The sequence below is a fragment of the Aulostomus chinensis genome, chromosome 20 (assembly GCF_037954235.1).
Source record: "Aulostomus chinensis isolate RoL2024-O1b breed Wild chromosome 20, RoL_Achi_v1.0, whole genome shotgun sequence".
Lineage (NCBI taxonomy): Eukaryota > Metazoa > Chordata > Actinopteri > Syngnathiformes > Aulostomidae > Aulostomus > Aulostomus chinensis.
Window position 1 is genome coordinate 11667809 of NC_141339.1, and position 16284 is coordinate 11684092.

The 16284-nt window shown below is 44.6% G+C and overlaps 1 protein-coding gene across 8 annotated transcripts in view; it reads left to right on the plus strand.

Annotated features, from left to right (window-relative positions):
- The first annotated feature begins 1719 nt into the window (after window positions 1–1719).
- gphnb (gephyrin b) overlaps window positions 1720–16284 on the plus strand; it is a 104993-nt gene continuing 90428 nt past the window's right edge. For 3 of the 8 annotated variants that reach the window (XM_086188598.1, XM_086188599.1, XM_086188601.1), the window contains exon 1: window positions 1722–1895. In XM_086188598.1, coding sequence (XP_086044724.1) covers window positions 1832–1895 — 64 coding nt within the window. In that variant the 5' untranslated portion in view covers window positions 1722–1831. Of the gene's footprint in view, window positions 1896–16284 lie in introns of all 8 variants that reach the window. The other 5 variants (XM_086188595.1, XM_086188597.1, XM_086188600.1 and 2 more) reach the window with 3 other exon arrangements.

Below are 16284 nucleotides of genomic sequence, written 5' to 3' on the forward strand. Positions count from 1 at the left end.
ACAACAGGACCTTGCGCTGTAAAAATCCCTCAGGTACGTATTGGAGGTCTGCTTCATGTCTCTGGCAGAAACGCACCTCTTACTCATAATTGCATCACAGTGTTTGAGGGAATCATATAACAGAATATGTGTCACTTCTTTTGGTCGGGTCATCGGACACAAACGCGGCAACACCACTGAAGCCAGCCACTCAAGCTGGAAGATTTGCCCCATTTCTTGCCACGTTTTGTGCCCATGTATGTGTGCTAATGAATTATGCATATCGATAGATTCCCAACAGAAGCTGGAGGATGGGCATTTTTTTTTCTTTCTTTCCATGAGAATAAACAAGAGAAATTATACACCGTGGAAGCGTGCAGCCAGTCTATAAATAGCAGCGGTGCTTTTTTGCCCGGGGATGGAGTTGCATTTTTACAGGTCAGACTGTGATCTTCTCTTAAGCCTCTGCATTGAGACGACACATCTCTGGGGTGCTGTCGCTGGCTCTTAGAGGAGCCCCTTTAATCTTTAAAAGCAGGGCAGGGTGCAACTCATGGAGGAGAAATTGGAGGGTGGAGGGACTTTTTTTTTTGTGAAGCTCTTAAGTTTCGCGTTGATTATATGGCAGGGGTTATTTTTTTTTACAAGTCTATATATAATATACTTATTCGTTTTCATCATTTCCATCAGCTTCCCCCTGTTTTTTTTTTTTGTCAGGTTTTAGTTTGCAAAAAAAATTTTAAGTCTTTTTCATTCGCTTTTTTTTTTTACTCTTGTCTTCATCGAATAAAACCGTGACTATTTTAGTCTGGACTAAGACAAGTCTTGACATTTTAGTCAAATTTTTTTGTCAAAAAATGTTTGACATTTTCACAAAAACGACTTTTGACATTTTAATCGAAAACTGTTGACATTTTAGTCTAGCTTTAGAGAAAGATTTGCCATTTTAGTCTAGCTTTAGTCAATAATTGTTGACATTTTAGTTTTATCTGATGAAAACTGTTGGCATTTTAGGCTAGTTTTAGTTGAAAACTGTTTGACATTTTACTTTTAGTCCACAAAATATTTACATTTCTTCGTTGAGAGCCTTGATGGGTCTGTTCATGAGTTTCTGATTGATTAAGTTTAGTCTTTCGACCTAAATGCCCATTAGTTTAAGTCACATTTTAGCCATTTTATTTTTGTTCATTTCAGTTTAGCATTAGCCGTCAAAATTTGAAAAAAAAAAAAGGTAGCCCTCGAAATTTTTCAGACAAGTTTTCATCATTATTATTAAAAAAAAAAAAACATCCGTTATCATTAATTTTATTTGACAAAATCTGGGGTGGAAAAAAGTAGTTGGCGGAAAATCCGATTTTTGTTAATGAAATTTAATCGAGTTGTTTCGGGGAGGAGAGTGGATTTCCTCATCATCCGTGGGGTGAAACTTGACTCATAGCAGCAGCAGGGATGTATAAATGTCTTCCACTGATGGCATCAAATGCATGAGTGGCGTCTGCAGACGCACTGCAAGTCTGTCTCCCCTAAAAGCCTTCACGGGAAATCAATAGTGGTCTCCATAAGAATTAATCTGGGATCCTCACTACTACCATGGCAGGCGGCCAGCTGAGTGATGTGTGCGGTTTAAACGGCCCCCGCACCCTGCCTGCTTATCTGTAGGTGTCCCGATGATCACTCGACTTTCTACTCGTCTCGTCTGGCTTTTTTTTTTTTTCTTTTGCTGTATCCCAACCCTCCTCCTCCATCTCTGCCTCCTCTTCCTCCTCCTCCCCTCCCTCTCCCCTCTAAGTTCGATGCGCTCGGCTCTGGGCCCTGCCGTGAGTTCTCGGTGCGGGCGACAGCGCTGCTGAACATGGCGTCAGACGGGATGATTTTAACGAACCACGACCACCAAATCCGGGTCGGAGTCTTGACAGGTAAAAGGACGAACGCCAATCGGCTCTTTCATGTTTTACTCATGTCTTGGTGAATGGATTTGCGCCGACTGTCCGCCCGGATCCATGTCGGCTGTTTTTTTCTCTTTTTTTTTCTTTTTTTTTTGCGTGGCGGCGGCGGCGGCGGCGGCGGCGGCTCTCGCTGGCTTTTGCAGCCTCTTGATTGAAAGCTTGGATGTCCGTGCTACATTCCGCTCAGGCGCTAATGCGGTGGAAGCGCTAAACGTGGGCTCAGCATCGGTTTGTGTCCGCTCATTACCGGTCGAGCCGTTGTCCCTGCTTGAAGAAGAGAAGCTCAGTTTATGTGTATTGAATAATTCATGTCCCTCTCTGCTTGTCAGAGCTGAAAATTACAGCTGAGCGCGTGTTGTGCCGCTGCTTCAAACGCTCCGGCTATAGATTGTATTATTGACACCCAGCTGACCACGACCATTTCTGTTCCTTTATATATGTATGTATATTCCTATATGTATATAATTTATTTTGAAGTGTTGCTCACGACAGTTGCTGAGGGTGCTTGATGATTTGGTGGTGGTGATGAGGAGGATGATGAGCGCATCCTCGGCCTGTTAGAGCCGCGGATCATCTGAGAAAATGTGCGAAAAATGCACGTCGACGCCGGATGATTGCGTTTCAGTGTGTGTGTCTGTGTGGTTTATTTTGTGAATGACAGGAGTTTTTGACATGACACATGATGTGTTCCGGGTTTGGCGGGGCTGAATCCACCAGACATTCCTGTGAATGCAGCGCGATGACGGCGCGTCCCTCACCCGCCGTGCAGCTTCGGAAATGCGCTCGGATGTGATTTGCGGCTATGAAGCGGCGGATGGTGTTGGATCTGCTCGCCGTCGGCCTTCATTTTATTTCGCGTGTATGTGTTTGTGTGTGTTTGTGTGTTTGTGTGTGTGTGTGTGTGTGTGTGTGTGTGTGTGTGTGTGTGTGTGTGTGTGCACGCGTGCTGCCCATTGCTTTGTCATGTGTCTGATCGCCAATCTAAGCGATCTCAGCGGTTGTTGTCTTGCTCAGAAAGTGAATATTGTGTGTGTGTGTGTGTGTGTGTGTGTGTGTGTGTGTGTGTGTGTGTGTGGAGAGAGAGAGGGTGGATGCGCGATAAAAGCTGTCCAGAGGAATACCCTCCCTCCCTCCTTCTTTCCTATCCACTCCTTTCCTCTCTTTCTCTCTCTCTCTCTCTCTCTGTCCATCCTAAGTGAGGCTGGTTCGATCAATATTTCATGAAAGCCGTGATCTCACACATACGCCAGGCTTTTCCTCCATATGGAAATCCGGAACGGAAGAGTTGTTAGGCTAGATGGGAGGAATGACTGTATGTGGACCCTCTCCTGAAGTCTGCCAGGGAAACCCCCACCACCACCACCCCCACCACGAACACCGCTAACACCACCACAAGCTCCCGTCTCCTACATCCTCTCTCCCTCTTCTTTTGGTTGGAGAGAGAGAGCGAGAGAGAGAGAGAGAGAGAGAGAGAGAGAGAGAAAACAGAGAGCGCTGTCCGTGGTGCTGAAATTCAGCGTCAATCACAAATCAGTGCGGTACTGACCTTACCTTGCATCAGATAGGGATGTAGAGGAGGGTAAACCCATCTTTTCTGTTTGGATTTCAGTATGTTAAGGCTGACACAACTGTATAATGTTGGATTTTTAAATAAAACCACTGTCTGAAGGGTTTCTTTATGCAGGTGATGGGTTTTTTTTTTTAACTGGATTTCATCGTTTTCAATGCCCGCGCCACATCCGACGGGGTTAATTTCTCTCTGTGTCATCAGCCACTTGAATCCTCAACTGTATCCCCGGCGTAGTGACAGATTGCCAGCTTGATCTCGCTGTGCAGTGTTGACAATTCCTGCGTGCATATGCCCATGTTGAGACGAAGGCTTATTTGTCTTTTTGATGTATTTCTGTGTGTGTGTGTGTGTGTGTGTGTATGTGTGTGTGTGCGTGTGTGGAGTTGGAGGGTTGCACTGTCAAGTGGGTGGGGGTGGGGGGGTTGGGGGCCGTGATTGGACAAAAGCATCAAAGAAAAACCAGCACAGTGGCATTAGGTTGTCATGTTTTATCTGACCCCTTAGCCTTTTAAGAATCTAATCATGGCGGGATTACTCGTGGTCGCTGCTGTGTGAATCCCTCATTGCAAGGGTTTGTGTGTGTGTGTGTGTGAGTGTGTGTGTGCGTGTGTGCGTGCGTGCGCGTGTGCGTGCGGGTGGGTGGGTGTGTGTGTGTGTGGAATGAGAACATTAACTCCCCAACTGTGTTACCATGAAGAAGGAAAGATATTCAGGTTGACTGGATTTCCTTTTTTTCTTTTTTTTTTTTGTAACGCATGCCATTGGTGTACTGTGTGAGCAGAATACTAAAAGAATCCGCAGCAGTGCTCAATTTCTCTGCCTACAAGAGGTCAAAGGTCAGCTGTCCACTCCTGATGAGACCTTGGCTCACTCTCCTCCATCATTTCGGCCCCCCAACCCTCACCCCTCTGACATCTCTCGACAGGTGACGGAGCCCTGGGGACGTCTCTTTTTAGGAGGCACGTGTGTTTTTATGCGTGTGTGCATGTGTGTGTGTGTGTGTGTGTGTGTCCAATAGTGTATGTTTTAATGGAATCCTTGCGCTGCGTGTTTTTTGTTTTTTTTTATTTGTCATGCGACTACTTGTACGCGTGGACGTAGATGCGCGAGAGCCCAGTTTCTTTTTCTTTTTTTAGCTGCTCATCTTGAGTTTAAATATAAGTTTTAATTGTCTGGCTTCTATCTCTGTGGGTCTGCCTTGGGGTCTCAGCTGCACACCTCCGTTAAATACGCCGGCCTGCGTTTCCTGTGGAGAGCAAAGGTAGTCGTACGTTGTGACCTGCTACATTTCCTGTGGAGTTTGAATGAGTGTGTGTTCGTCAAGTGTGTAAAATGTTTCACATGTCAATTTTTCAAGGAAACCCTCTACCCACTCAAGGACCAGCAGGCTCCACATGTTGGATCCACACCATATGCTTCTGTGTGTGTGTGTGTGTGTGTGTGTGTGTGTGTGTGTGTGTGTGTGTGTGTGTGTGTGTGTGTTCATTATGTGCATTCGTGCTCTCTTCTCTTTGTCTTTGCAATAATACTGAGCTCTGGGAAAACACAGCTTGGTAATCCGCCCACCCCACCCCCACCCAGCACCCACAACCCCAGCCCCAAATATAGCTACTGTATGCATACATCCTGTGATCACATACGTACGGAGAGCGAGTCACACACTCTCTCGCACACACACACTCTCACACACACACACACACACACACACACACAGAGTGAGCTCTGCGAAAGACACTCAGTGGCTTTTTATCTTTATAAAGTCAGTGCATATATGTGTGTGTTTATGGGGGGGGGGGGCATATGGTACTCTATAGCAGCACGGGCTGTTGCTTGAATCACAGCCCGTTGATGCCAGCTGTGGCGAGTGTGACGCATTCACTCCAGCTCGTCCTCAAACAAACCTGGTTTCCACGTTCTACTAAGTCTTATAAATGATTGATAAATGTTGCAAGTGTGTTATTACTGGTATTGTAAACACTTCATGAACAATTACTCAATGGTTGTAAATATTATCTATAACCTAATTTCCCTTACATCAATGCAGACTCACTATTTGGCAAGGTGAAGGTTACTGTGTTTCTGCATTTTTATCCGTTTAGGTTGACTAGGCGATCAGATCGTTCAACTCCAATCATTTAAAACTGTTAATTAATGGTTTATAAAGTGTACACAGTGGGTGTAATAACACAATAAGTACAACCATTTATTAATCTTTTATAAGTGGAGGCTTATTGTAAAGAGTTACAGAAACCTGAATGCTCTATAATAGTGAAGTTTACATCCGACTGTGCCTGACATTTTTAAACAATTTCCTGAAATTCGGCACAAGAATATTAAATACAGATGCAAACGTTTGGTGTTCATCAAAATGAGCAGTAGGCGGCGCTCTAATTCGCCCGTCTGCCACTGAAGAAGACAAGGGCGCGGTTAAAAGAACATGAAACGAACACAGATACAAATAAAACAAAACAAAAGGTTGGATATAAAAACTTTATTGAAAAACAACGGAAATGGAGCCTTTGGAACAAGCGATATTACAGCTACGCAACAGCACTGATGACAAATGTTGAAAAAGTGCATAAAAAGAAGGTGGATGTCAGTTGAGCAGGTCAGGTGGGAAAGCTCCTCTCGGACGGATCATATTTCTCCCTCTCTTTTGTTTTTTTGTTTTTTTTGGTTGCTCTTTTTCCATCACCCTCGGTTGTAACAACTGAGAGAGGCTCAGGGATGTGTGGGTGGTTCTCCAAACGTACATGTTTATCAGGAAGGCATGAATCGACGGCGGGCGGGCTTCCCGAAACAACCAGAGATCGCCCTCTCAATCGCCCTCTCAATCCCCCTGTTAAGCAGAACTAATTCTATGACTCCCCGCAGAATGGGTGGAAGCCTGTTCCTTAATCATATGTGGTCTGGATTTCATCGGCCTGCTCAAAAGATGAGGATTCATGCGAGAATGAGAGGGATAGCATCGTTTTCAGAATAATGACCCGTATCAAAACCATGCATGTTGACACAAAACCAATCAAATCCGTTCTCCTTTTTCTTTTTTTTTTGCTTCTCGTCTGTGTTTCTGTACGTGTATGACGCTTGTGTGTATATGTCTGGCCGCAGATGTGATAATAACTATTTAATCTGCTTTTCTACATAATTCAATCTCTGGAGTTTGTCCCAAGCTCACCTTAGCAGCTCAGGCACTAGAGGAGACACAGGAGATAAGTCGCCGAGCGGCGTTCCAGCACGTTGCTGCACTCTGACCGGAGTGAGGTGATGGACTTATCTCCTCGTAGCGTTTAGTTCTGAATGACTCAATTAAAGGAAATCACAAATGATGGATGTGCCGCACCGTTTCAGAATCATCAGGCTGCCATATTTGAAGGAGATACAGTCTTTAGTGCTCCCAAACAGATTTGCTCTCTTATAAATCTTCAACACTTACAGAATGTGTCAAATTCTACAGGACGGCCAGAAAGAACTTTGTCTGCCATGACTGTATTTTAGCCCGTTGAAGCATGATTTGTTCGTAATATCATGCTTTCATCGATTTGTCCCGGAATCTTTCATGGAGGACAAAAACGTGCCTTCATACTACAAAGTCCAGTCTGATTGTCGCATCGATTAATGCGACAATCAGGCAAACTCTGCAGGAGCCGGCATATTTTCAAAATTCACTCACTTTTTGTCTCAAAGCTCAGAAAGTGTTGCAATTTTTTGCTGATGCAGGAGCCACCATTGTCTCGAAGTGACGTGAAAATAAAAAAAAAAAAACCTCCTTACCTCCCATACTTGGTAAAGAAAAAAAGCAGGGTCTGTTTCAGCGTGTAGTGTTGAAGTCTGTGTGCTGAGCTGCTACTTGACAGGACCCTGCTGCTTCCCAGTTAGCTCAATCATCTCGGACTAACATTATAAAGAGGTAGTCAGGTCTTCTTCACAGCTCTAAAATGACGGACTGAGCCTACACAGGAAGTTGGGTTATGTTTCCACTTCTTATTTTAGATGGGCGAAAACTCAATTGATCAAAAACCGTTACGTTACTGAGCTTTAAAGTGTTCCAGAATCCAGAATCCTGTTGACCTTAGACTCTCAGGACCCCCCACCCCCCACCCCACCCCACCCCCCCCCCACACACACACACACACAACACCTCCTTACATTGATATTGTGACACACATTTGGCCTCTAGGAAATACTGAAACTCCTGCCATTTGGATTTTGCACTTGGGGTGACTGGAAAAGTAGTCACAATATGGTCTAGTACCATTTCAAAATTACAGGAGGGCGCAATATTTGTTAAAAGCTAAATATGTGACAAAATATCCAACTATCTATCCATTTTGTACTGTTTATCCTGTTAAGGGTCATGGGGAGGGGGCTCTCTAGCAGCCTTCAGGTGAGAGGTGGGGTTCACCTTGGACAGGTCACCAGTCCATCACAGGGCCAACACATAGAGACAGACAACCATTCACACTCACAGTCACACCTACAGTCAATTTAGAGTATCAATCAGCCTCGTCCCCTCTTCATGTCTTTGGACTGTGGGAGGAAGCTGGAGTACCAGAGAGAACCCACACAGGAACAGGGAGAACATGGAGACTCACACAGAAAGATCCTGTGCTGGAGCCGGGGCTCGAACCTGGAACCTTCTTGCTGTGAGGCGACAGTGCTGACCACTGCACCACCGTGCCGCCCTGAAACAAAGATATACCAACAAATATAAGAATTTGTTTAAAATGAATGTAAAATTATGGTTCACGTTTTTTTCACGGGCGGCGGCACGGTGGCGCAGTGGTCAGCACTGTCGTCTCACAGCAAGAAGGTCCCGGGTTTGAGTCCTGGCTGTGTGTTGGTCCTGCGATGGACTGGTGACCTGTCCAGGGTGAACCCCGCCTCTCGCCCATAGCCGCTGGGATAGGCTCCACCCCCCCCCCCCGCGAACCTTAATAGGAATCAGCGGAAGAAAATGGATGGATGGATCTTTGTTTCAACTTCAGGTTTGACTTTGCTCACCTCAGCCTGCCCCCCCCCCCCCCACATACACACACAAACACGCACACACTTTCCACTATATTAACAGCGACTCAGTCAAAGTGTCTTCACATAGCTGACGCCATGAGTAGATAACAAACAAAAAAAACCACAAACTAGATGTTAACATTCAGTTCACTGGTGATTTAAAGATACGTGGTTGGGATGGAAATCATTGAGCCCCAGGCGTGTGTCTACCAACTAGCATGAGTTTGTTGCTGCTTTTTTCCTGCTTTGACCTGACTCTTTGTGTATGTGTGTCTGTTTGTCTGTGCTTGAATCATCTCTAAGCTGCTACTGGGGTGCTTCCCTTTGCAATGATATTTGTTCATCTGTTCAACAATATGCTAGTTTCAGGGAGCTAAAGAGGGAAACAAACACTTGTTCCTGCTTCTCCAATTCCAATATTTGTCTAGAGTGGAAATTTGTTCAGATTTTTATAATTGTTAACCTTGACATATTGACTTTTTAGCAGGCTGCAAAATCAGAGCTGTTAGTATAAGAGCCATAAAAACAAATTGTCTGTATTACACCTGCCTGATTTGTGTGCATCTATTTAACTAGAATTGTCTAAGCTCTTTTGTTTGCATGTAGTCAGACAGAGATTTCTCCTTCGCATGGGTGGGGCTGGTACTGTAGTTAAAACACACACACTGACCCTTCTTTCTCTTCTTCTCTCTTTCTGTGCACGCACACACACCGCTGTCACAGTGGACAGCAGTAAAGGCAGGCAGACCACATGACCAGAATAGACAATACAGAATAAAGAGACACGGACATAGAATGAGAATTAAGTCTTCACTGCAAAGGAATTATTTTCAGCGCTGAGTAGCAGGGAGTGGAGAGGTATACACTCCTCCCACTGATGCACACACCCCTCACTCTGCCTTCATAGCCCATGGAACTAATCCTCCCTCATTGTAAATAGTCTTTAATTGGGATGAGAGTTAGAACAAGAGGCAGACGGCATTTGGCGGCAAAGTAGCAGTCTCCTCGCCTCTCGTAGGCTCTTGTCAGCCCTCCAGAGAAGAGCTCCGTCGTGGCCGCCTGGAAAGCTACTCCCAGACTGAAGGCGTAGGTGTAGGAGAGTCGGTTATTTCCCACCGCCTCTTGGCCTGAAGCCGTGTTACCGTCTGTCATTCAGCTGAGGTGATAATCACAATAAAAAAAAATCAAAAAGTACAATTATGCTTCAGGTTTTTGGGAAAAAGAAAACAGTAAAAGAGGTGCTGATGCTTTTTAGTGCCAACACTTAAACAGACAGAGCTTGAAGCTATTGTTTTCTATTTTTATATCAGTCATAAATATGATTCTATTCTCTCATGGAAGCAGCACCTTCCAGCAACCGTTTTCATAGGCATTGACAGGTCGAATTCCCTGTACAGCTGTTAGTTGGTTCATTAAAGGAACACGCAAACTTTTTGTCACCTTCCTTGGAGCCAGACAAGAGGATAGATACCCTTCTCTCCCATGTGTGTTCGAGAGGTGGGACCGGCTGACTGCTAGTTAGCTTAGCACAATGGATGTTAGGGGATGGGCAGATTAGCATGTGTTCTGCCTGCTAAGCTTCCAGAACTTGGTTCTACTACGCCCAGGAAAGAAAGTAGTTCTGGCAGTGCTTTGAATTCAAATTTGATTGTTTTTGGTCAAAAATTGTTCACTGTTTCAACCAAATATTTTGACAAAAGGTATACAAATGTGAACAAAGACTGTTAGTAAGCTAAGACTTCCCTCCCACGACCATTGTTTGGAGCTAACTAGGAGTCTCTGTCGCATTCTCAGAGAAGAGGACGGTGTCTGTCTTCTTGTCTGGCTCTGAGGAGGACGGTAAATATTTCCTAAAAAGTTAACATGCCAAAGTTATAATTAAGCTAATTACAGTGTCACCAACATTTAGAAAATACCAAAGAACATGCTTGTTATCGTTATCATTTGATGCTTTGCCTTTATGCAATTAACTATGTAGCATACCACACACAGTTAGCTTATATTGATGTAAATTACAATGTTCCAGCTCTTCCACAAAACTTGTGATGATTTAGTTTTGGACATTAAAAAAAATAACATGGGCAGCCAGTGTACAGTATGTAAATGTACCCTATAAATTGACCAGCTACCTTTAGTTCAGTCCCAGGTTTGTAGTCACAGAGAGGAGGATACTGTCAAAATTCTCATTCCATCACAGACACCATGTCCCGCCCTCTACGCGGTGCTCTGGTTAGCACCTGGTCCCGCCGACCAGATACCTAACCCCCCCCCCCCCCCCCCCGACGTTGAACAATTTTTTTACAACTTTCAGGATCGACTTTTTTTAAATGACTGTTACTCACCGTCACAGTTAAAGTTGATATCAGGTGAAATGACTGTCTATCCATCCATTTGAACACTTTTATCTACATGACATCTGTACCTGGCAGATTCAACGCACACACTGTTTACTGTACATATGCCCAGGGATTAACATTTTTCTGTTTGTCATTCTGTCAGTGTGAAAAAAAGAAGCCAAATTTTCGAATTCACTAACTGATGAGGCACCCGTCCAGTAATCAGAATGTTGCCCGGTTCCGGCTGCTCCCCAGAGACTGTGTCCAAGTGTCCTGGAGCAAAATGCATGCATGGCAGCTTCCACCATCAGTGTACGAGTGTGTGTGAATGAGGCACTATTGGGCACCGCTTATTTTTACTTCGTATTGTTGCAATAAAATTTGCAATATAATCCTTTAAAAATACAAAAATGCAGTTCCTGGTCGCAATTCAATCTTTCTCCTCTAAGACGTGGACATCCAATAGTGTTTTGTTTTACACTCCTCTGGAGAGACAGTGATTGGGTCTCCCCTTATTTGCTTGGGTCGCTCCCTCGTGATAACCTGTGCAGGGAGAGAAGCAGCTGAGTGATTGTGATAGAGATGGAGATAAAAGATAGAGCAGCAGGTTTTCACTGATGAGTTTCTCTTGTGGTCCATTGCTGCTGCTGCTGCTGCTGCTGCTGCTTCTGCTGCTGCTGCTGCTGCTGCTGCTGCTGCTGCTGCTGCTGGAGGATGAGGATTGGATGGATGGATGAAGGATGGAAAGAAAGAAAAGGGTAAAGAAGTAACTGATTCATGTGCCATGCTGCCTCACGTTTATCGGCATCTAAAAGGTGTGTGAGATCTATCCCTCTATCATGTTTTAACCAGGAGATGAGGTCAGCTAGCGAGTACCTGTCATCCATCACACGCCGATTGGGTGCTGATGTCGCTGGGAGCTCCTCGTTTAGCCTGTATGCTAATTATGCGAAGAGTCTCAGCTTGTTTTACCTGGTGACTGCTAACATGGCGATACATCATTTCAGGAGGATTGAATTGGATGCATGAAACTCTTTTTCTTAGATATAAATGGCATTACAAGCAACCTCGTTACACTAATTTGAAATTCAGATGTGTTATTTCCTGTCTGTTTGTTTGTGATTGTCATCCACCTGTTTGGTTAATGTGTGCTTTCTGGTGAGACACACACACACACACATGCACACAAACACACGCACATCTATGATCTTCCTTGATTAGAGATGCAGTTCAACATGGTTTGATCATAAGAACCTCGCAAGCATCTGTTTGGTCTGTCTTATCGCTTTCATGTTAACGTCAGCTGAAAATAAAAGGCGACTAATTTCTGAGGGGAGTATGATGTCGAGACGTGTTGTTTGGTTCAGAGGAAATGTGAAGACACACTGCGACATTTAGTGAGTCTGTAGTGTCAGATGGCTGTCAAGTCATCTTGGGGCCAACGCACACTTTTTTTTTATGTTAAAATCAACATCCTATTAGTCACTGGAAGTTCCGGGCTTGTGAAAACATCTGAGACCTTTCAGGATCTCTTTGCTGTTTGCACATAAGTCAGCGTGTCATTCCAGAGACCTGAGGTTAAGGAGGAAAAGCAGGCTGAGAAAATGCTCGGCAACAGAAATGCATTATGGGGACTGTAGGAATCAGTTTTACTGATGACTTTTACTAATTGTTTGCTGTTGCTTGCTGAAACTCCAGTGTAGTTTCAGGTGGGTGTGAATGAACACAGCTGAATTTATTAATTATGAATTTGATTTAAAATTCAACTTTTATTTTTATGGTAGTTATAGCTAGGAGATGACAATTTCACCCGCGCTGCAGAGATGTCTGCACACTTGGCCTGTTCTACAGACTTATTTTTAATGTTTTTTTTTTTCTATGAAAGTATGAATAGTGTCATGAAAACATACCTTCCCTCCAGTATCAGAAATCATAGTGCAATATCAGTCAAAATAATCATAGGTTTTTTAGATCATGTATCTCTCATTGTAAGCACGACACACTCATAAAGACGCTGAAGGCCTGAGAGCTACGTAGCAACAGCATCCTTCCTCCGTGGACTGTCAGCAGTGAGGGGAATGGGGAGCTGATGAGAGAGAGAGGAGCACCACGACTCAGATCTTCTACCTAGTTCAGGAGTTGTATAGCTGCCTCGCTGTGAGCCGAGACATTAATGTCAACATCACTCTGGTGATTTCAGTATTTCGACATTTTGTTGTTGTTTGCTAAACAGAGGCAGAAAGGTAGTTGCAGTCTGAGTGGAGACAAAAAGAACAGAACAAGTCTTTGTAGAAGTGTGATGAGTAAAAGCAAAATACAGCCAGCAACTGTCATTCGCATGTGCCAGGAGTTTCAATCACTCAACATCGCATTTCATCATCAGACACTCAGTTGCATTGGTGATGACGGGTTTGGCTTCTCCTGTTGACCCTGATTTGGTTGGCGGTCTCCACAGTCACAGCTGGATGAGTGCAATGTGTCCCGCTGTACTACCAGACTCCTGTGGGCAGCGGAGGCACCTGTTCGGGATGCAGGAGAAATTCCATTCTTCCTCCCTCCCTATTAAACTCCTTGCTGTTAGGTGAAAACTTGCAGCTGACAACAATACGTGACGGGAGGCTCGCGGTAGTCCGTGGTGCTCCCCGGGGCTGCAGAGGGGGTGGAGCAACGACCGGGACAGCTGATCAATTGGCGATGTACAATTGGGGAGAAAAAAAATGAAGGGGAGAGGCAAAATAATGAAACCACATATATGAATGTTGCACAAAATGGGAACAATTGAATACACACTATTGGGGGGGGCTAATGTAGACCAACTCTTTGCATAAGTATGTTGTTTATCACGGGAAAGTTAAGAAGTTTTCCAACTTGATTTAAAGTGTCTTTTTGAGATTAGAAAAACTGGAGTAAACTATACCGCAAGCAGCTGTAAGGATCTAACTATCAAAAAAATGTGAGACATTCGCACAATAGGAAAAAAATACTCTTCCGACCCTGTAAACAGTGAGCGGCAGATGGAGCGAGGAAGTCCTGGACCGTGTATCCGCCAGCGACAGCGGAGCCCTGAAATCGTTCCCAGAGGCTAAGATGTCAGAATAAGATGGTGGCTTCTGAGATTGGCCCACATGAGGCAGAAATATCACTGGCGTATGAAGTCGCTTTGGGTGGGACCAGAAACTTTTGGACACCCTTATGTGACTTCCATTGTATCCAATGGTTTGTCACAGCAAACACCCTCCCTCCCAGCAACGCGTCGATTTAAGCGTGTGACATTTCCATCTGTTTTTGCATCTTTTTTTGCACCCATGAAAGCAAAAGCATCATTGGAGGGTGGCCAAAGTGTGACTAAATATCAACGGGATGTTTCCGCGCTGGCGTGACTTCTCCGACGCTGTGCAGCTCTGCAGCAAACGCTGCCGCTGCCGTCATAATTGATGATAATTATATCAGTCGTTGGTTTGCTCACACATCAGTTGCACTAATCAATTCCATATCAATGATGATTGAAACAGAGTTGGACTGAGAGTAACAAGGCTTCAGAGATAAATATAACACATTCGCTGCCCCCACCCGCCCCCTCGCCCCCTTGCACTCATCTATCACATTTTATCTCCCACCATCGCCCTTCTTCTCCCTTGCTATTTCTGTCCCCATCTCCTCAAAGCTCCGTTTTGGTCCACCTTTCTCACTTTTTTTTTTTTTTTGTACCTTTGCGGTCTGTCTGCACTCAACTCACTCCATCTCCTCGACAGAGTGAGGGAGCGAGCAGTAAGAGGGGAGCATGTACGTGTGAATAATGGAGGAGGCCAGCTTCGCCCTAACGAGGTGTGTTTGATGGCCGACCCCGGCCCCAACGTGGATGAGTGGTCAAGGTGTTCTCCCATTCTCCTCTTCAATTATTCAGCGTCATGCCTCTCCCCATTTCTACCACGAAACCCTTTCAGATCATGGCACCTGGGAATCAAATGTTAATAGACACCTGCCGACACACACACACACACACACACACACACACGCACACACACACACACACACGCACACACACACAAGTTAGTTTGACTGACATGACAAGGCTCAACAGCTTTGTTGCCCTTTTGCATCATTTATGGTCTTACGACTGGCATGACTGGTGGTTTTCCAATCTGGGCTCATGACTGTGTACATTTGATAGAGTGAGTCAGGGAGTTTCTCACTCAATTTCCTCCGTTCTGCTTCATTGGCTTACCTGCTCTTTTTTTTTTTTTTTTATTTTGTCGTCTCCCATTGTGGCAGGAGATTTATGGAGAGAAAGAAGTCTCAGTACTAGTGACCCGCTCAGAAATTCCACTTGAATGTGCTGAAAATGTGCTGCTACTTTATTAGGAGGGGGTTTTGCTTAGCTGTGTGGTCTCTGTTGTATTGGAATTGAACTTTTAATTAGTCTTTGGTCCAATACAAGCATTTTAAAATGCATTGGGATGTATTTTGTACATTTTCCTCTCTATAAACTAATTAATCAAGGGATCCTTCCACTGTCTGAGCCCTGTTTTCTCAGGTGTTTGAAGAGATTGATGATTGAGACCGAAATATTTGGGATATTGGGTGAGAACGCTGTTACTGGCATCTGCAAAACCACTGCTACTAGCGTGTGTGCCAAATGTCTGTGTCTAAGTCTGTATGCTAAAAGTGTGCCGGTTATTATCAGCCTCTGACACCATCATTAAAGGAGCCATCAGAGATGCACAAGTGTCAAAACTCTTACTGAAGTCACTCTAAAATCACGTTTATCGATGAAGTGGCAAGTTTCCCATGAACCTTTCATCTTGGTGCTCTTTTCCAGTTTATTCTGGCCACATGAGGGAGCGTCACATCTCTTGTACGCAAGACAACTTCTTAAAGGTCTTGCCTTAGAATCAACTGCATTTATATTCAGTCTTATCTCAGTCTTGGACTCAAGATTTTAGGTCAACACCACGACTGTGGCAATCATTTTAATTGCTTCTACATTATTTGATAGGATATTGAAAATAGAACCGGCTTCAAATGCATTCAACAACTTAAGACGACTCCAAATTTGCAGTGAACAGGTTCCCCCGCCCATCACCTCTACCCGCCCTCATACACATACACTTCAACTGTCAGCGGAAGAAGCTGGGAGGAGACTGGAAAGTCCATTCATTTTCTTCTACTTATCCTGTTGTGGGTCGTGGGGGGCCTCTCTCTATCCAAGCAGCCTTCAGGCGAGAGGCGGGGTTCACCCTGGACAGGTCACCAGTCCATCACAGGAACAACACATATAGACAGACAACCATTCACACTCACAGTCACACCTACGGTCAATTTAGAGTATCAATCAGCCTCGTCCCCTCTTGATGTCTTTGGACTGTGGGAGGAAGCTGGAGTACCAGAGAGAACCCACACAGGAACAGGGAGAACATGATGTGGGTAACCATTATGTTCAAAT